The 20653-nt window shown below is 44.7% G+C and overlaps 1 protein-coding gene across 1 annotated transcript in view; it reads left to right on the top strand.

Annotated features, from left to right (window-relative positions):
* LOC118369969 (partitioning defective 3 homolog B-like) overlaps positions 1-20653 on the top strand; it is a 174116-nt gene that overhangs the window by 96885 nt on the left and 56578 nt on the right. Inside the window, exons 15-18 of the mRNA XM_052499048.1 lie at positions 4241-4376; positions 5615-5724; positions 10555-10599; positions 18106-18324. Of these exons, the coding sequence (XP_052355008.1) occupies positions 4241-4376; positions 5615-5724; positions 10555-10599; positions 18106-18324 (510 nt within the window). The remainder of the gene's footprint in view (positions 1-4240; positions 4377-5614; positions 5725-10554; positions 10600-18105; positions 18325-20653) is intronic.

The following is a 20653-nucleotide window of genomic DNA, read 5'->3' on the forward strand; positions in this document are numbered from 1 at the left end:
TTGGCAGTATGTCCAACCGACCTCACAACACCAGACCACGTGTATGGCATCATGTGGGCGAGTGGTTTGCTGATTTAAACTTTGAACAAGTTGCCCCATAGTGGCAGTGGGGTTATGGGCAGGCATAAACTACGGACAACGAACACACTTGCATTGAATCAATAGCAATTTGAATGCACAGAGATGCCGTGTTTTGTTGTGTGTGTTGTGTGTACATTATATATACACTACCATTCAAAAGTTTGGGATCACTTAGAAATATCCTTGTTTTTTTAAGAAAAGCACATTTTATGTCCATTTAACATAAAATTGCTCTGAAATACAGTGTAGACATTGTTATTGTTGTAAATGACTATTGTAGCTGGAAAGATTTTTAAAACTGAATATCTACATAGGCGTACAGAGGCCCATTATAAGCAACCATCACTCTTGTGTTCCAATGGCACGTTGTGTTAGCTAATCCAAGTTTATAATTTTAAAAGGCTAATAAATCATTAGAAAACCTTTTTGCATATACGTTAGCGCAGCTGAAAACTGTTGTCCTGATTAAAAAAGCAATAAAACTGGACTTCTTTAGACTAGTTGAGTCTATTGTGCATCAGCATTTGTGGGTTCGATTACAGGCTCAAAATGGCCAGAAACAAATAACTTTATTCTGAAACTCGTCAGTCTATTTTTGTTCTGAGAGATGAAGGCTAGTCCATGCAAACAATAGCCAAGAAACTGAAGATCTCATTGTGTACTACTCCCTTCAAATGTATTTATATAGCCCTTCTTAGATCAGCTGATATCTCAAAGTGCTGTACAGAAACCCAGCCTAAAACCCCAAACAGCAAGCAATGCAGGTGTAGAAGCACGGTGTCTAGGAAAAACTCAATAGAAAGGCCAAAACCTCTCACATGGGTAGTCAGACCATTCCATAAAAAATGGAGCTCGATGGGAGAGAGCCCTGCCTCCATCTGCTTGCTTAGAAATTATAGGGACAATTAGGAGGCCTGCATCTTGTGACCGTAGCGTACGTGTAGGTATGTACGGCAGGACCAAATCGGAAAGATAGGTAGGAGCAAGCCCAAGTAATGCTTTGTAGGTTAGCAGTAAAACCTTGAAATCAGCCCTTGCCTTAACAGGAAGCCAGTGTAGGGAGGCTAGCACTGGAGTAATATGATACATATTTTTGGTTCTAGTCAGGATTCTAGCAGCCGTATTTAGCACTAACTGAAGTTTATTTAGTGTTTTATCCGGGTAGCCGGAAAGTAGAGCATTGCAGTAGTCTAACCTAGAAGTAACAAATGCATGGATGAATTTCTCTGCATAATTTTTGGACTGAAAATGTCTGATTTTTGCAATGTTACGTAGATGGAAAAAAGCTGTCTTGATACGTCTTGTCTTGATATGTTTGTCGAAAGAGAGATCAGGGTCCAGAGTAACGCCGAGGTCCTTCACAGTTTTATTTGAGATGACTGTACAACTATCAAGATTAATTGTCAGATTCCACAGAAGATCTCTTTGTTTCTTGGGACCTAGAACTAGCATCTCTGTTTTGTCCAAGTTTAAAAGTAGAACGTTTGCAGCCATCCACTTCCTTATGTCTGAAACACAGGCTTCCAGCGACTGCAATTTTGGGGCTTCACCATGTTTCATTGAAATGTACAGCATGTGTGTCATCCGCACAGCAGTGAAAGTTAACATGATGTTTTCGAATGACATCCCAAAGAGGTCAAATATATAGTGAAAACAATAGTGGTCCTAAAACGGAACCTTGAGGAACACCAAAATTTACAGTTGATTTGTCAAAAAACAAAACATCCACAGAGACAAACTGATATCTTTCCGACAGATAAGATCTAAACCAGGCCAGAACTTGTCCGTGTAGACTAATTTGGGTTTCCAACCCTTCACAGAACGGCGCAAACTGGCTCTAACCAGAATAGAAAGAGTAGGAGGCACCGGTGCACAACTGAGCAAGAGAACAAGTACATTAGTGTCTAGTTTGAGAAACAGATGCCTCACAGCTGGTAGCTTCATTAAATCTTACCTGCAGAACACCAGTTTCAACATCAACAATGAAGAGGCATCTCTGAGATGCTGGCCTTCTAGGCAGAGTTGCAAAGCAAACGCCATACCTCAGACTGGCCAATAAAAAGGAAAGATTAAGATGGGCAAAAGAACACATACACTGAACAGAGGAAGATTGGAAAAAAGTGTAATGTACAGACAGACTAATCTAAGTTTGAGGTGTTCGGACCACAAAGAAGAACATTCGTGAGACTTAGAAAAAATGAAAATATGCTGGAGGATTGCTTGACGCCATCTGTCAAGCATGGTGGAGGCAATGTGATGGTCTGGGGATGCTTTGGCGGTGGTAAAGTGGGAGATTTGTACAGGGTAAAAAGGATTGTGATGGAAGGCAGGCTATCACTCCATTTTGCAACGCTATGCCATACCCTGTGGACGGCGCTTAATTCGAGCCAATTTCCTCCCCCAACAGTACAATGACCCAAAGCACAGCTCCAAACTATGCAATAACTATTTAGGGAGAAAGCAGTCAGCTGGTATTCTGTCTATAATGAAGTGGCCAGCACAGTCACCGGATCTCAACCCTATTCAGATGTTGTAGGAGGGAGCTTGACCGTATGTTACATCAGAAGTGCCCATCAAGCCAATCCAACTTTTTTCTATTTGGATTTTCTATTTGAGATTCTTCAAAGTCGCCACCCTTTGCCTTGATGACAGCTTTGCACACACTCTTGGCAAAATATATTTTGATTTGTTTAACACTTTCTTTGTCACTACATGATTCCATATGTGTTATTTCATAGTTTTTGATCTCTTCACTACTATTCTACAATGTATAAAATAGTACAAATGAAGAAAAACCCTGCAATGAGCAGGTGTGACCAAACTTCTGACTGTGTGTGTGTGTGTGTGTCTGTGTATTTATATCATCACAGCTTTGAACCACCACATCTCCTCATGACCAACCACATACTACAAACATTATGCCTGCTGTTTGCAAATGTACCATGTCCTACATATTCCAACCCACTCCATTTCACTTTTATACTTAACTTCATCTGCGCCTATTTATAGCGAGGGGGGGGGGGCTCATTAGCCATGTTTTTCCCTGTACGTATCTCCCTCGCTTTCATGTGCAAAGTTCTGACCTTGGAATCATTACGCTGATGAAATGGCTTTCTAAGTGGGCCGGATTTGCATACGCACTATTGTGCGAGCAGCAGAAGTGAGGACTACAAACTGTTTTACATGTATTATTTGGCTTTTTTTCTTTACCTCCCCGGAGAGTGCAGGAAGCCCACACGAAGCCTGTGCTTTCAGAGGAAGCAGTTCGGAAATGGAAATACAGAAGTGACTTTTTGCTGTGGCAGTGTGCGAGGTATTGTCGTGTGTAGTCGTACCTCGTGGAAATGCTCACAACATTATACGGGCTTAGCTTTTATCCACTGATATTCACGTACTGCTCAATTTGACACACTTTCGACATATATCGCTGTGGCTTGTCTCTCTCCTACTCTAACTGACTTAGGGGGGTGTTTGTGTGTGTTCTGTACATGTTTCATGTGGCGTACAGAGGTGTGTGTGTGTGTGTGTGTGTGTGTGTGTGTGTGTGTGTGTGTGTGTGTGTGTGTGTGTGTGTGTGTGTGTGTGTGTGTGCACGCAGTTGGAAATCCATCCCTCAATACCGTTTGCCTCTGTCAGATGATTGAGTGTATGTGTCACCTCATCACTGTCCTAGGCAGGCAGTCTTACAGACAGCTAGCATTGACACAGATTCCAACAGAATGGCTGTACACCAGAAGTATTGCACTATATAGGAAATAGGGGACCATTTGGGACATATCCAATGCCTCCTGTCTCAGTGGCCCTTCAGGAAGGTGACGACTGCTTTAGCTCTAGCCAGAGGAAGATATATTTTTCTCTCTAACTGGACTGTCACTTTGGCCACGTGATCCTGCATTTACATGGCACAGACCTTCTTCGTGTGTCTGAGCTTTCATGTGTGCTTGACACGGTAGTATTGGAGTAGAAGTTGCCTGTCAGCTCTGATCTAGGTTCAGCTTAACCGCCCTCAATCCTAACTGTAGTCTTTAGGGCGATAGCCTCAAAACTGACCTTAGATGAAACACTCTGTCCTACTCTATTAAAGGCGCTCGTCACTGGTGGAATTTCTGATTGATGTGTGTCTGCCTGTGCTGTTTGTCCCCATCCTCTCCCAATCCAGCTCCTCCCACGAATGGTGTCCATGCCCATTACGAGGAAGAGGAGGAAACGGAGGAGGATTTCCCCTCGCCGCCATCGCCTGACTCCATGGAGGAGATGAACGCTAAACTTCAATACACAACACATCCTCACCGGAGGTAATTACACTGTGGCCCCGTTTTGAATTCCAGACCAGGTCAAAAGTAGTGCACTACATGGGGGATAGATTGCCATTTGGGACGCATTCCTTAAAGTTACTTTAAAATTACACATTGGTCATATTCATTGGTGTACATCGTAGCAAAACTTTCTGCAACGGAAAACGAAAACAAACATTTCTTATAGGACAAAGATAGGTCCAAGGTATGTCCCTCCAAGGTATGTCCCTCTGAATGGGGTATTTAGCTTATGCTGTTGAACGCTGATATTCGGGATCATATTTAGAGTTATTATACCAGTAAACTTGTATTCTTGGGGGAAAAACAAATGTTATAAACGCACTCAAAAGTCACATTTGTTGTCAGCCAAGGACACATTTAGTTTTTTTAAAAAGCTATTTCACTATCATTATGGGTAATGAGTTATGAATAATGTTGAGTGAGAAAGTTAGAGGAAAAAAGGGCGGCAGGGAGCCTAGTGGTTAGAGCGTTGGGTCAGTAACCGAAAGGCTATCTTTCTAAATAAGAATTTGTTCTTAACTGACTTGCCTCGTTATATAAAGGTTGTTTATTTTTGGTGTCGTAAAAATGTTAGCTAACGGGTCAGCAATTAGCATGTTTGACATTTCAGTGGAAATACTACTACTATCAGCTTTTTGATAAGCTGTTTAGCAAAAAAATATATAATCGGCACCTTAAAATTTTGTTAAATTACAAGATATATCCGTTTTAAAAAAGAGACACCAACCTCGTATCCGACGTATTTACGAGATAGTTGATTAGTTGGCTTTTGGTTAAAAAATATATATATATTTCAGAGGTAAAAAGTGGATATTAAATTATGTGTGGTCTGTCGCGCAATTGGAACATGGAACATGTGTAAGATTAGTATACATGCTTGGAAATATGTTTCCTATTCATTTAGGTGGCCCACTGCTGCTATATGTTTGCCACCGGGACAAAACATATTTTGTAAATGCTGTATAATCATTTTTGCCAAGACGTGCTTTTAAATGGACTGTCGTTGGCTCTGTGACTGGCAGTCTATGGAAACCACTACAATGGTATTGCTTTAATGCTAGTAGCATGACCATCCTTGCCACCACTGCTGGAAAATAAACAACACCAAGTATATATACATAAAATACCCTATAAAATAGTTAAAATAGGACATAACAAAAGTACAGGCTACGAAGTTAGCAGTGTTGATTATAACTTTGTATATTTTATTTTCTCAGCGAGGCCCCCAAGATTCCTGAGGGTCACCTTCACCTGGACACACAGATGGCACAGCAACCCGGGCAGACTGACAACCCTCAGACAAGGAACTCTAAGAGCATGGACCTGGGTGAGTTCACACATGCACACAGTGTTGCACGCGCACACAGTCCGATATGGAGGGATTTCAGTGCCAACAGAGATTGTATTTGTATTTGAGTTTTTAATTGGTATTAAACATTTGAATTTGAATTTATATATATATATATATTTTTTTTTTTTTGGTAATGCACAAATTGAATAATTTCATTCATAAATTGAATATTGTATTTTCTGATTTGAAACCGACTTGAATGAGTATTGCATTCAGTTTAAAAATCACATTTCAAAAAATAGTTAGGTATTGAATTTCAGTATGGTAGATATTGCTTTCATTATCTGTTTCAAGTGTTCAAACTATAATTTCAAGTTTACCAACGTTTCATACAGTGCCTTGCATAAGTATTCACACCCCTTAGATTCCTTCACATTTTATACACATTTTACTGTATAAACATATACACTGAACAAAAATATTAACTTAACATGTAAAGTATTGGTTTCATGAGCTGAAATTAAAGATGCCAGAAATGATCCATACTCACAAAAAGCTTACTTCTTTCAAATTTTGTGCACAAATGTGTTTGCATCCCGGTTAGTGAACATTTCTCATTGGCCAAGATAATCCATCCACCTGACAGGTGTGGCATACTAACAATCTGATTAAACAGCTCGATCATTACACAGGTCCACCTTGTGCTGGGAACAGTAAGAGACCACTATAAAATGTGCGGTTTTGTCACAAAACACAATGCTAAAGATGTCTCAAGTTTTGAGGGAGTGTGCAGTTGGCACGCTGACTGCAGGAATGTCCACCAGAGCTGTTGCCAGAGAATGTAATGTTAATTACTCTACCATAAGCCACCTACAACATAATTTTAGAGAATTTGTCAGTACGTCCTCACTACCCCAGACCATGTGGATGGCGTGTGGGTGAGCTGTTTGCTGACGTCAATGTTGTGAACAGCGTTCCCGATAGTAGCAGTGGGGTTATGGTATGGGCCAGCAAAACCTACGGACAAGGAGCACAACTGCATTTTATCAATGGCAGTTTGAATGCACAAAAATACCGTGCTGAGATCCTGAGGCCTATATATATATATATATATATATTTTTTTTTTAAGGTGTCTGTGACCAACAGATGCATATGTCTTCCCAGTCTTGAAATCCATAGATTAGGGACTATTGAATTTATTTCAAATGACTGATTTCCTCATTTGAACTGTCACTCAGTAAAATCTATGAAATTGTTACATGTTGTGTTTATTTACTTTTTTTAAGGGGTAGTATAATTCAGGTCTACTACACCTGTTGTGTTCGGCGCGTGTGTCAAATATACTTTCATTTTATTGGAAATACAATTTGATTTGATATACAGTACCAGTCAAACATTTGTACACACCTACTCATTCAAGGGCTTTTCTTTATTTTACTATTTTAGTGAAGACCTCAAAACTATGAAATAACACATGGAATCATGTAGTAACCAAAAAAGGGTTCTTCAAAGTAGCCACTTTGCCTTGATTACAGCTTTTCACACTCTTGGCATTCTCTCAACCAGCTTCAGTCTTAAAGTAGTACCTACATATGCTTGGCTGCTTTTCCTTCACTCTGCAGTCCTCATCCCAAACCATCTAAATGTTATATATTTATTTAATAAGAAAAATTCATAATAAATAAGTATATGTATTCAACTTAACAAATCACATAAGTTACATGGACTACCTCTGTATGAAATAATAGAGGTTGACATGACCCTTCCACTGTCCACCGTGCATGCAACATCTGTAAGTTCCCTAGTGAAGTATTGAATTTCAAGCACAGATTCAACATTATTATCACATGGGCCCATTGGAATGGTTTTGTGATGCTATGTTAACACACGCATATGACCATGAAGGCTTTGCCAATAAAAAAATAAAAATGTTATAATAAAAAACTTAAAATGCTCCAGGGAACAAGCCTCAGTGTAATGCTCATTCCTTCGACGATAAACGCTATCACCCCTGGTGAGACAAAACAGTGACTCGCCAGTGGAGAGCACTTTTTGCTAGTCCTGTCTGGTCCAGCAACGGTGGGTTTGCGCCCACAGGTGATATTGTTGCCGGTGATGTGTGGTGAGGACCTGCCTTACAATAGGCCTACAAGACCTCAGTCCAGCCTCTCTCAGCCTATTGTGGACAGTCTGAGCACTGATGGAGGGAGTGTGCGTTCCTGGTGTAACTCGGGCAATAGTTGTTGCCATCCTGTACCTGTCCCGCAGGTGTGATGTACCGATCCTGTGCAGGTGTTGAGTTTATATATGTATATTTTTTGTGTATTTTTCTCCCAATTTAATTTATGATCTTGTCTCATCGCTGTAATTTCCCAACGGGAGAGAGGCGAAGGTCGAATTGTTCGTCCTCTGAAACATAATCCGCCAAACTGCGCTCCTTAACACCCGCCCGCTTTACCGAGAAGCCAGCTGCACCAATGTGTCGGAGGAAACACACCGAAGTTAGCCTGCAGGCTCCCGGCATGCCACAAGGAGTCGCTAGAGCGTGATGAGCCAAGTGAAGCAACCCCCTTGCCAAACCTTCCCCTATCCCGGGCGACGCTGGGCCAATTGTGCGCCGCCCTATGGGACTCCCTGTCACAGCCAGTTGTGACACAGCCTGGGATCATACCCGGGTCTGTAGTGACCCCTCAAGCACGGCGACGCAGTGCCTTAGACCGCTGCGCCACTTGGGAGGCCTGACCTTTTCAAGACAAAGGTTCCTGAACGAGACTGTCTAGTCAGTCTAGCACTGCTCTGTGTGCGTGCATATGTGCGCACGTGTCCACACTCATACCCAACTTGTTCCCTGAAATGATATTGCTCTAAGCAGCTTATTTCCTCATATTAGCACCTGGGTGACACTGCCAGCCTCTCTCTCTGTTTTTTTTTTCTCTCCCTTCTCTCATTCTTCCCCCATCTCTCTCTTTTCTCAATCCCCCACCCGTCTCCCTCCCTTTCTCCCTCTCCTCTGTTTCAGAGTGAGGTATATCTTACTCTGTTAATTATTTTTTGCCTGTCGCTGGTTTCCAATCCCAGTTCATTAGGGCTGTGGATTGGGTTCCCCCTTCTAAACTAGTTGCACGCCGCTACTGCACATTGATTGGCTTTTGTTAGGAAGAGACCCCCCGCATCCTACTCGCTGCTTCTCTTGTCTTTCTCTTTTTTCGTAATCTCTCTCTCTTTCTCTCTTGTTCTCTTTCACTCTATTTCTGTCCTTCTTTCTCCTTTTCGCGCTCTCTCTGTACAGCTCTCTCTCTCTCTCTCTCGCCCTCCTTTTTCTCTCTCTCTTAATGCATCTACCTTTTTCGCTCTCTCTCCATATATCTCCCTCACTTCACCTTTCTCCTACTCCCCCCTCCCCTTGAGGTTGTTATCTGAGGATGGGGGAGCGTTACCGGAGGCATGGGGACTGTATGACACTGTGACCCTGTGCTGTGTGTCACATTTGTAGGGATCATCCACTTTAATAGGGGGTAGTTTCCCATTTCCAAACGGGGGTTAAGCCCGGGTGAGTCAAGTCTGAGGGTTTATTTTTGCACTAAGCAGAAAGTAATAAGCAATATAAGCTCTGGTGCTTAGCAAATGTTTTCCTACGGGGACTGTAGGGTGCACAAGCAAAACACGGGCTTGCATCTCAAATGGCACCCTATTCAGCGAACTTTTTGACCAGGGCGTGTACTTATACATCAAGCTGCCTCATGCTACAAAGCTATTTATTTGTATAGGGAATAGGGTGGCATTCAGGACGCACACATGACTTGTTTAGCGTTTCAGAGGTATCCGACGTTGGTTAAATGGGCTTAGCCAAGACTGGTCCTACACGCTCACTCTCAAGTCTGTCTTAATGGCTGCACCTGGACCCGTATTTATAAAGCCTTTCAGAGTAGGAGTGCTGTTCTAGGATCAGTTTGGCTTTTGAAATAATAAGGAATATGAGTCAGCACATCTACTCTGAGACCCGTTTTGAATTCAGACCCAGGAGTTTTTCCCCCTGACGACATGACCTGATCTGACAATCGTTGAGTCATGTATATGAACGCACACACGTGGAGAAGAAACGATGCGATTCGCTGAGCTGTAGTCATAATGATCTCACCAACACCAGCAGCAAATTCCTGTCCCAGCTGCAGAACATTTATTTATCTGTGTGTGTGGGTGTGTGTGGGTGTGTGTGGGTGGGGGAGAGATTGTTGATGCTGTCTCTGTAACAATAGAAGCAGATTCATATGCACATTATTTTTAGCTTCGAGCCACACAGCTCACACACCCGCCACCACAACCTTTTTGTGGCTACTGTATTTGAGGGAAAATGCAACGCGTGAAGCCAGCAAATATAACAGCCAGTCTAATCCATTGTCCCCTCCGTCACAGCTGCATTTTCTCTCCCTCTCTTTTTTATTTTTCTTCTGCTCTCTCGTTTCTCAGCCGGGAGAAAGTTGACCTCATAAAATATGAAAAGGGATTATTTCAGAGAAATTGCGACGTAATGAAAACCTATTATTGTGTCCTGTGGCGCAGTGCCCCTCTGGCAGCTGATGCCGCTCCCTGCCTGCCTCCTCAATCCTGTTGGTGTGGATTAGAGAGAGGGAAAGACTGATGCGGGCGAGAGAGAGGGGGGAAGGTAGGGAAATAGGGGGGAGAGTACACCGTTCTTGCCCTCCCCACCCACCCTCTCTCTCCTATACCATATCTCTTTCCCTCTCGCTCTTCTGTCCGTGTCTTGCTCCCTCTCTCTCTTTTTCTCCATCTCTGCTCAGAGAAAACAGACAAAGGCTACCCTTATGGAGTTCCAATGTTCACTGTGTGTGTTTTCTGTGTTTCAGTGGCAGATGAGAGCAACATGAGATCCCTGGCAGAGCAGAGGCCAGGTAAAGAAACAAGCTCTTCCCTCTATCCGTATCCCCAACACACAACACACCCACACTCTCTTCAGACACACACAAACACACACCTTCTCAAACAAAGAAGGTGGGTAAACATTGAAAAAATGTATGGAAAATAATCATAATTTTAAGTGTGCTGTTACACTGACTGCACAACACATTACGACCTGTTCAGGACTCCTCTAACTCTAATGGTTAAGGAAATGATTGAGGGAAGGGGAAGCTGATCCTAGATCTGTACTTGGGGGGGAGACTTCCCCCTGGAACGGACAAACTTCAGCGGGGAGATGCTTTGTGTCACTGAACCTGATTTATGTGTTCTCCTTACTCAGCCGCAAGCAGCAGGAAGTGATTTGTTGAGCTACCTCTTTGCTCCGACAGCCCTAGATTGCATTAGACCGGGATGTTCTTAATTTGTCTTCTTCCACTTAAGTGAGAAAGAGGGTGCAGGGATTGAATGAAAGGCTTGTACGCACGCCCCCCGCAGACGCGCACACACACACACACACACACACACACACACACACACACACACACACACACACACACACACACACACACACACACACACACACACACACAGAAACACACACACCTTAAATCTACCACAGCATGAAATGTTGCCGCATAACGACGACTCTACAAGTCCCACCCCCACAGTAAAGTACCACACTCAGCCCTATTTTTATGAAGGCCATTTCTGATCGCTAGTCACAATCACCCTTATGGGCTATGATAAATAAATATTAATTTTCTACATCAGCCTCTAACTGATGTGGAAGCTAATGCGTATTGACAGGCTGCACTGAGTCCAGTTTGCTGACGGGGCCGTATTTGACGTGGCCCCCGTGCATGATTCTTTAAATGGCCCATGCTTCTTTATAGGCCTTGACATATTTCATTAGTAGGATGGTCTTTAAGAGGGGCTCCGTCTCTGGCTTTAATCTGGCTAAAACCGCTGTGTGTGTGTGTGCGTGTGTGTGTGCGTAAAGCAACACTAACGCGTAGACACATGCACCTGAGGATTACACATGTGCATGTGTGTGACATAGAAAGTGGGATAGCTCCAGTAATCTTCAGGCCCTCTGAATAGACTAGAGTGTGTGTGTATCAATAGCCAGAGGAGAACATGCTCATTTAGGAGAGGGGGATAAATGGATGTTTGGAGGGAGCCTCTCTCTCTCCATCTCCCTGCTGTGGTCTCTGTCTCCATCTCTCCATCCTCCTCTGGCTGTCCCCCGGCTCTTAACATCTTCCCCTGGCAGCTCTTCTCATACACAGGTCTGGGAACACTTCCAGCGCGCGCACACACATACACCACTTAGTAGCCCTGCGCACACACAGCTTCTAACAAATTTTGTCTCAGCTGTTTCAAGAGTTTGGTGCGTGCGTGTTGTGGTGTGCGTGCGTGTTGTGGTGTGCGTGTTGTGGTGTGCGTGTTGTGGTGTGCGTGCGTGTTGTGGTGTGTGTGTGTGTGTGTTGTGGTGTGTGCGTGTTGTGGTGTGTGTGTGTGTGCGTGTTGTGTGTGTGTGTGTGTGTGCGTGTTGTGTGTGCGTGGTGTGTGTGTGTGTGCGTGTTGTGTGTGTGCGTATTGTGGTGTGTGTGCGTGCTGTGGTGTGTGTGTGTGTGCGTGTTGTGGTGTGTGTGCGTGTGTGTGTGTGTGTGTGTGTGTGTGTGCGTGTTGTGGTGTGTGTGCGTGTTTTGCTCCACTGATGCGTGGTTTAGTTTCTGTTGGAGATGGGGGATATCCACCCACGCTGAAGCCCCGTTAGATGCGGCAAACACTGGCTAGCTTCTGGCCCGCTGGGCAACTGGCAGTGCCCGTTATTTAGTTTTGTCCCCTTCTGCAATTAGACTTGGAAAACATGTAGCCTTCCCTTTCCCCTGCCAACACGGAACCCTGCTTTGTTGTAGTTCGTATCGCTCTCTCTCTACCCAGCCCCACTCTCCCTCATCTCACTGTTGTTGATTCAAGTTGAAAGTCACCATGTTGGGCTGATTGGAATTGATGGATCACTCTGTAGCGGGAAGAGCCATCTGTCTGTGTGTCTGTGTGCTCTGCCCACACTACATGCTTTGTGGTCTATCGCAGTGTAGTAGTGCATTTATTAAACCTAGCTTTAACAAATGATACATGTCCCATCTCTAGTCCCTGCCCCCCCTCTCCCCCTCCCATCCCTCCACGTGACTAATCCACTGAAGGTGAGTCTGTAATTATGAAATGGCCTTTTAAGTCTCTGACCATTATTAGAGCCATACGTCTAACTGAGCAACTATGCAGCCATAGGCTCCATCTATACATCTAAACACGATTACTGCCTTCTGCCTGCATCTGTGTCCCGTGCGGGGATGCATTGTTAGTGATTTATCAGAGTGCACTCGAGGAGCAGATAAGCTATGATTGGTTGCAATGTTAATTGGAATTAAATTGTGATTGGTAGGGACCTTAATTGAACTGCACTTTGATTGGATGGAACTTTTGAGTTAAGTTAATTATTTCACAATAGACAAGGTAGTGGCCACTTACAGTTGAAGTCGGAAGTTTACATACACATTTACATTTACATTTACATTTAAGTCATTGAGCAGACGCTCTTATCCAGAGCGACTTACACATTTGCCAAATACTTTTTCCACAATTCCTGACATTTAATCCTAGTAAAAATTCACTGTTTTAGGTCAGTTAGGAACACCACTTTATTTTAAGAATGTGAAATGTCAGAATAATAGTAGAGAGATTTATTTATTTCAGCTTTTATTTATTTCATCACATTCCCACTGTGTCAGAAGTTTACATACACTCAATTAGTATTTGGTAGCATTGCCTTTAAATTGTTTAACTTGGGTCAAACGTTTCAGGTAGCTTTCCACAATCTTCCCACAATAAGTTGGGTGAATTGTGGCCAATTCCTCCTGACAGAGCTGGTGTAACTGAGTCAGGTTTGTAGACCTCCTTGCTCGCACAGACTTCTGTTCTGCCCACAAATGTTCTTTGGGATTGAGGTCCGGGCTTTGTGATGGCCAGTCCAATACCATGACTTTGTTGTACTTAAGCCATTTTGCCATAACTTTGGAAGTATGCTTGGGGTCATTGTCCATTTGGAAGACCCATTTGTGACCAAGCTCTAACCTCCTGACTGATGTCTTGAGATGTTGCTTCAATATATCCACATAATTTTCCCATCTCATTATGCTGTCTATTTTGTGAAGTGCACCAGTCCCTCCTGCAGCAAAGCACCCCCACAACATGATGCTGCCACCCCAGTGCTTCACGGTTGGGATGGTGTTCTTTGGCTTGCAAGCCTCCCCCTTTTTCCTCCAAACATAATGATGGTCATTATGGGCAAGCAGTTCTATTTTTGTTTCATCAGACCAGAGGACATTTCTCCAAAAAGTACGATCTTTGTCCCCATGTGCAGTTGCAAACCGTAGTCTGCCTTTTTTTATGGCGGTTTTAGAGCAGTGGCTTCTTCCTTACTGAGAGGCCTTTCAGGTTATGTTGATATAGGACCAGTTTTACTGTGGATATAGATACTTTTGTACCTGTTTCCTCCAGTATCTTCATAAGGTCCTTTGCTGTTGTTCTGGGATTGATTTGCTCTTTTCACACCAAAGTACGTTCATCACTAGGAGACAGAACGCGTCTCCTTCCTGAGTGGTATGACAGCTGAGTGGTCCCATGGTGTTTATACTTGCGTACTATTGTTTGTACAGATGAACGTGGTACCTTCAGGCATTTGAAAATTGCTCCCAAGGATAAACCAAACTTGTAGTCAACAATTGACATCCCATGATGTCAAGCAAAGAGGCACTGAGTTTGAAGGTAGGCCTTGAAATACAATTGACTCAAATGATGTCAATTAGCCTATCAGAAGCTTCTAAAGCCGTGACACCATTTTCTGTAATTTTCCAAGCTGTTTAAAGGTACAGTCAACTTAGTGTATGTAAACTTCTGACCCACTGGAATTGTGATGCAGTGAATTATAAGTGAAATAAACAATTGTTGTCTGTAAACAATTGTTGAAAAAATGATTTGTGTCATGCACACAGTAGATGTCCTAACCGACTTGACAAAACTATAGTTTGTGAACAAGAAATGTGTGGAGTGGTTGAAAAACAAGTTTTAATGACTCCAATCTAAGTGTATGTAAACTTCCGACTTCAACTGTACATGTGCATTGCTTACTGTACCACTCTGAAACCTGTTTGTTTTGTTGCATCTGCCTCTCTTATACACTGCCCTATGAACACTAAGTTATTCTGTTTTCATCGGGTACAGCTCAAATGTCAACACCCAAAGGTTGTGGTATTAAAATGGGTTTGAAGGTGTCCACCCACCCACATTATATACCTTTTCCATGTATTGGAAAGGGGAAAGTCGAGGTTGTTTTACTAGTTTGCATCACAGATGGGAGATGGAAAGGTAAACCGATAATGTCTATCCTTCATGATGATGAGAAGAAGAGCGAGGCTCTCACACACACACACACACACACACACCGACACGGACAGAGGTGTCTCCATGACAACTGACCTTTTTAAATCATCCACTGCAGGGAGAGGCTGCTTAAAACGTGGCATTTCCGTCACCGGTGGCGCCCTTGCTCAGTTGAGCTGCAGAAATGCTCGCTCTAGTCAGAGGGGAAAGGCTCGCTCTAGTCAAAGAGGGGAAAGGCTCGCTCTAGTCAGAGAGGGGAAAGGCTCGCTCTAGTCAAAGAGGGGAAAGGCTCGCTCTAGTCAAAGAGGGGAAAGGCTCGCTCTAGTCAAAGAGGGGAAAGGCTCGCTCTAGTCAAAGAGGGGAAAAGAGGGGAAAGGCTCGCTCTAGTCAAAGAGGGGAAAGGCTCGCTCTAGTCAAAGAGGGGAAAGGCTCGCTCTAGTCAAAGAGGGGAAAGGCTCGCTCTAGTCAGAGAGGGGAAAGGCTCGCTCTAGTCAAAGAGGGGAAAGGCTCGCTCTAGTCAAAGAGGGGAAAGGCTCGCTCTAGTCAAAGAGGGGAAAGGCTCGCTCTAGTCAAAGAGGGGAAAGGCTCGCTCTAGTCAAAGAGGGGAAAGGCTCGCTCTAGTCAAAGAGGGGAAAGGCTCGCTCTAGTCAAAGAGGGGAAAGGCTCGCTCTAGTCAAAGAGGGGAAAGGCTCTCTAGTCTCTAGTCAAAGAGGGGAAAGGCTCGCTCTAGTCAAAGAGGGGAAAGGCGCTCTAGTCAAAAGGGGAAAGGCTCGCTCTAGTCAAAGAGGGGAAAGGCTCTAGTCAAAGTCAAAGAGGGGAAGGCTCGCTCTAGTCAAAGAGGGGAAAGGCTCGCTCTAGTCAAAGAGGGGAAAGGCTCGCTCTAGTTCAAGAGGGGAAAGGCTCGCTCTTACAAATGCATCAATATCTCAGGTGCCACCTACTGCCAATGTTCCCTTGAGCAAGTAACTTAACCCCCAAAATTGCTCGTTGGTCGATGCACTGTGGCTGCCCTCTGCTCCAGCCTCTCCAATCTAATGTGTGTTTGTGTATGAATATCGGGGGTTGGATTAAAGCAGAAGACAAATGTCCATCTTCGCATAGACGAATAAAGTATATCTTCTCTTAGTCTCTCTATTCTAGCGCTCGGTGTGTTTCTGCTGTCGGTTTGAAACCCTGTACCTTACAGTGTGCTGCAGTATTCGAGTCGTGAAGCATTCCGGTGTGTGCGTCTATGCTTCTCTGCATCGTACATGTGGTTCTAATGTGTTTTGATTTGTATAACGCAGGTGTGTGTTGCTAGAGGTAGTTGCATAACATTATTCCTATTGCTCAAAGTTGTATTCAGATGGGCAGTACTGGTTTGTGTGGGATCCCTTACAGTGTTCCTGTCTTGCGCTGCACTGTCAGAGGATTGCACCGGTCACCAATGATTGTTGACCTGACATGATGAGTGAGTGAATGAACGAACCTACATTGAGCATCTGGTCCACAGCAGACAGTGATCATAGTCTAAAATTATTATTTTTACATCTACATTCATCCATATATATATATATATATATCCAGTGTAGGTATGTCAAATGGGTGAACGTATGTATGCATGTGTATACATACATATATATACACACACACACACACACACACACACACACACACACACACACACACACACACACACACACACACACACACACACACACACACACACACACACACACACACACACACACACACAGGTGGTGTTGTGCTTGCAAATGCACACAAGCATGTACTGCACACACACACACACACTCTGAGCCCAGCGTTCACTGCAGCAAGCGGCTTAATTCTATCAGGCTGCTAGCCGGACAGCCACAATTACATTTGTGACACAAATCCTGCTTCTCAAATTGAGCATTTTATTCCTGAACGCATCCGCTCTCTATTTATAACCCCTTATTTCACACAAATCCCACTTCTTCCTCAAAGTCAATTTAGGACTTAAAAGCCACTGCTGCTGCAGCCCTGCTCACTTTCCCTCCTTTCCCCTCGACTCTATCGCCCACTCTCCAAAAAATCAATTTCAAGAGGAATATTCGCAAGCTTTGAAGACTGAGTCGACAAAAGAGAGTCTAAAACGAGAACATTTTGAGCGTTTGCCTTCTCCGAGAACGTTTTGAAGAATAAATGTCTTGCAAATCCCTGGTGTGAGTTAGAAATAAACACTTAGAAATAGTCACTTTTTCAGTCGGTTTTAAACTATTTTCTGTACCTTTTTAGCAAAATAGCCAAATGAAGGATTAGGGAACGATTTGGGACTGGCTGTGTGTTTCTCGCCACATCCCCTTTGCTTGTCTGTCTCTGCGGCCTACTTATGCATGCCCTGGTCTGGTGATGGACCTCTGTGACTAACCTACAACACTAGCCATTGGACCGACCTTTTCTCCTTACAGAGCTATACCGTCCTGCAGGCTTATTGCTCCAACCCTAATTTAGAACACCGACTGCTCTAGCTGCTCACCAGGACCTTTTTGTTGTTTGTTACAGCAGGGTCGAAGCAAAAAACCTGTGTACCCAGGAGCTCCCCATGAAGAGGGTCTGGCCATGTGTTTGACACCTTTTCCGGCATGACCCTTGTTGTTCTTTTTCTCTTCTTTCTTTATCCACTCCCTCTGTGTCCTCCCGTTTTTAGTTTTTTTCTGTTGGTTCTCACCCTCCTGACTTCTCTCTCTTTTTACTCCGTTCTCTTCATTAACTGTGGTCTTCCTCTTGTCGTCTGTCCTATCGTCTTCATGTGCCTCCTTGCTTTCTGTCTCTCTTCCTCCTAACTGTGGCCCGTGCCTGTGTACTCACGGCACTCCTCCACTCCCCTTCATCCTCTTCCTTTGCTTCTACATGAATGCATCCCTCTCTCTCGCCTCGTATCTTTTACACTCCCCATTTTAAATTCATCCATTTCTCCCCAACCACTCATCTTCTCTCCCCCTCTTCCTCTCTTTCCACTTCCCGTCCTCCTTCTCCTTCCTTCTATCCATGCTGACCGGGGGCTCCCTCCCTGTCTCTCCCCTTCTCAGAGTCCTCATCCAGGGGGAGTGACCTGGGTCCCACTTTGGGGCTATGGAAGTCCTGCTCCTTGGAGAGTCTCCAGTCGGCCGTGTCGGAGGCCCGGCAGCTGAGCCAGCAGAGCCAGGTGCCCTTCCACCGCCCCAGGCCCCACATGGTGCGGGGGAGGGGCTGCAACCAGAGCTTCCGCACCGCCATCGACAAGTCCTACGATGGGCCCTCGGAGGACGGTAAGGGAAATCACCATCGTTGTTAATACAACACTGAGCATGACTATGTTCCCTCAGTTCCCACAGCCCTATGTTCCCTCTCCCCTATGTTTCCTTAGCCCTTAGCCCTATCTTCTAAACCAGGGTCGAGAGGGCGGGGTGGACACATACGTATTCCAATTTGTAGTATTTCACTGTCCTGAACTACAATACAATGTATTGTGTAATAAAATACAAAATACTTTTCTATACCATTGTAGTGGTTAGTGGTTCACAATTTTGTGGCCCCAAATTTACTGCATTGGTGTCAGAAGTGTGATGGCACTATGTAGTGTGATAAAAGCATCTGCTAAATGACCAAAATGTCAAAAATAGACACTTTCCAAGCACACTGGGTATCATTCTAATTATCCTCATCCCCAAACAAGGCCACATCTCATTACAATACCAATTATTTTTAAAACAAGTTCAAATTTTGATTGAAATTGGTCATTGGGTGCAGAGGGAACGTACGTGGGGCCGAGGGAACGTACGTGGGGCCGAGGGAACGTACGTGGGGCCGAGGGAACGTACGTGGGGCCGAGGGAACGTACGTGGGGCAGAGGGAACGTCAGAGGGAACGTCCGTGGGGCAGAGGGAACGTCAGAGGGAACATACGTGGGGCCGAGGGAACGTCCGTGGGGCCGAGGCAACGTCCGTGGGGCCGAGGCAACGTCCGTGGGGCCGAGGCAACGTCCGTGGGGCCGAGGCAACGTCCGTGGGGCCGAGGCAACGTCCGTGGGGCCGAGGCAACGTCCGTGGGGCCGAGGCAACGTCCGTGGGGCCGAGGGAACGTCCGTGGGGCCGAGGGAACGTCCGTGGGGCCGAGGGAACGTCCGTGGGGCCGAGGGAACGTCCGTGGGGCCGAGGCAACGTCCGTGGGGCCGAGGGAACGTACGTGGGGCCGAGGGAACGTACGTGGTGCAGAGGGAACGTCAGAGGGAACATACGTGGGGCCGAGGGAACGCCCGTGGGGCCGAGGCAACGTCCGTGGGGCCGAGGCAACGTCCGTGGGGCAAGTGAATCCAGGTAAAAGCTATGATCCCTTATTGATGTCACTTAAATCCACTTCAATCAGTGTAGATGAAGGGGAGGAGACAGGTTGAAGAAGGATTTTTAAGCTTTGATACAATTGAGACATGGATTGTGTACGTGTGCCATTCAGAGGATGAATGGGCAAGACAAAAGATTTAAGTGCCTTTGAATGGGGTATGGTAGTAGGTGCCAGGCGCACCGGTTTAAGTGTGTCAAGAACTGCAGCGCTGCTGGGTTTTTCACGCTCAACAGTTTCCTGTGTGTATCAAGAATGGTCCACCCCACCCAAAGGACATCCAGCCAACTTGACACAAAGGTGGGATGCTTTGTCGTGAACATGGGCCAGCATTCCTGTTGAATGCTTCTGACACCTTGTAGGGTCCATGGCGAATTAAGACTTTTCTAGGACAAAAGGATTTGCAACTCAATATTAAAGTGTTCCTAATGTTCTGGACACTCAGTGTATAATTGCCTTTGGACCGATTATTCAGAAATATCCACACATGAGTTGTATAAACTTTGGTTTATCGCTGATATTAATGAGTAACTTAGCCATTAAGCTTTGATACAATTGAGACATGGATTGTTATGCTGCCAAAACGCAGACAAAATATTTAAGTGCCTTTGAAAAAGGACACACTGTTTACCCAAAGGACATCCGGCAAAGGTGGGATGCTTTGTCGTGAACATGGGCCAGCACATGGAATGCTTCAATGTACATGTCGTCAGCGTTTCTGGGCAGAGAACTTTTTTAATCCCACAGCTGCACATTTTTTATATAACATCTTTCATGTGAAGCCAAAGATCTGTCTGTCTGTGTGTGTGTGTGAGCTGTGTGTGTGCCTTTGAGCGATTATTGAAATATCCACACATGAGTTGTATAAGCTGTGTGTATTAATGAGCTGTGTGTGTGTGTGTGAGCTGTGTGTGTGTGTCAATGCATGTAGTGTTTCTGTGTGAGCTGTGTGTGTGCTGCAGCATTTTTTATATAACAGCTGTGTGCAAAGATCTGTGAGCTGTGTGCGTGTGAGCTGTGTGCGTGTGTCAGCTGTGTGCGTGTGTCAGCTGTGTGTGTGTGTGTGTGTGTGTGTGTGTGTGTGTGTGTGTGTGTGTGACCATCTGAGCATCCAAACTGAACCATAAACCACTAGAATTGCCTCTGACTCATCCTCTGGCCTCACGGAGTGGTTGCCTCAGGCTTAGAGGGAGAACCAGTGATTCTGACTACAAGATTGGAGGCAGCACCTCTCCCACTTTCCCAAAAAGACATGTTGGT

Source organism: Oncorhynchus keta, chromosome 37 (genome assembly GCF_023373465.1).
Source record: "Oncorhynchus keta strain PuntledgeMale-10-30-2019 chromosome 37, Oket_V2, whole genome shotgun sequence".
Lineage (NCBI taxonomy): Eukaryota > Metazoa > Chordata > Actinopteri > Salmoniformes > Salmonidae > Oncorhynchus > Oncorhynchus keta.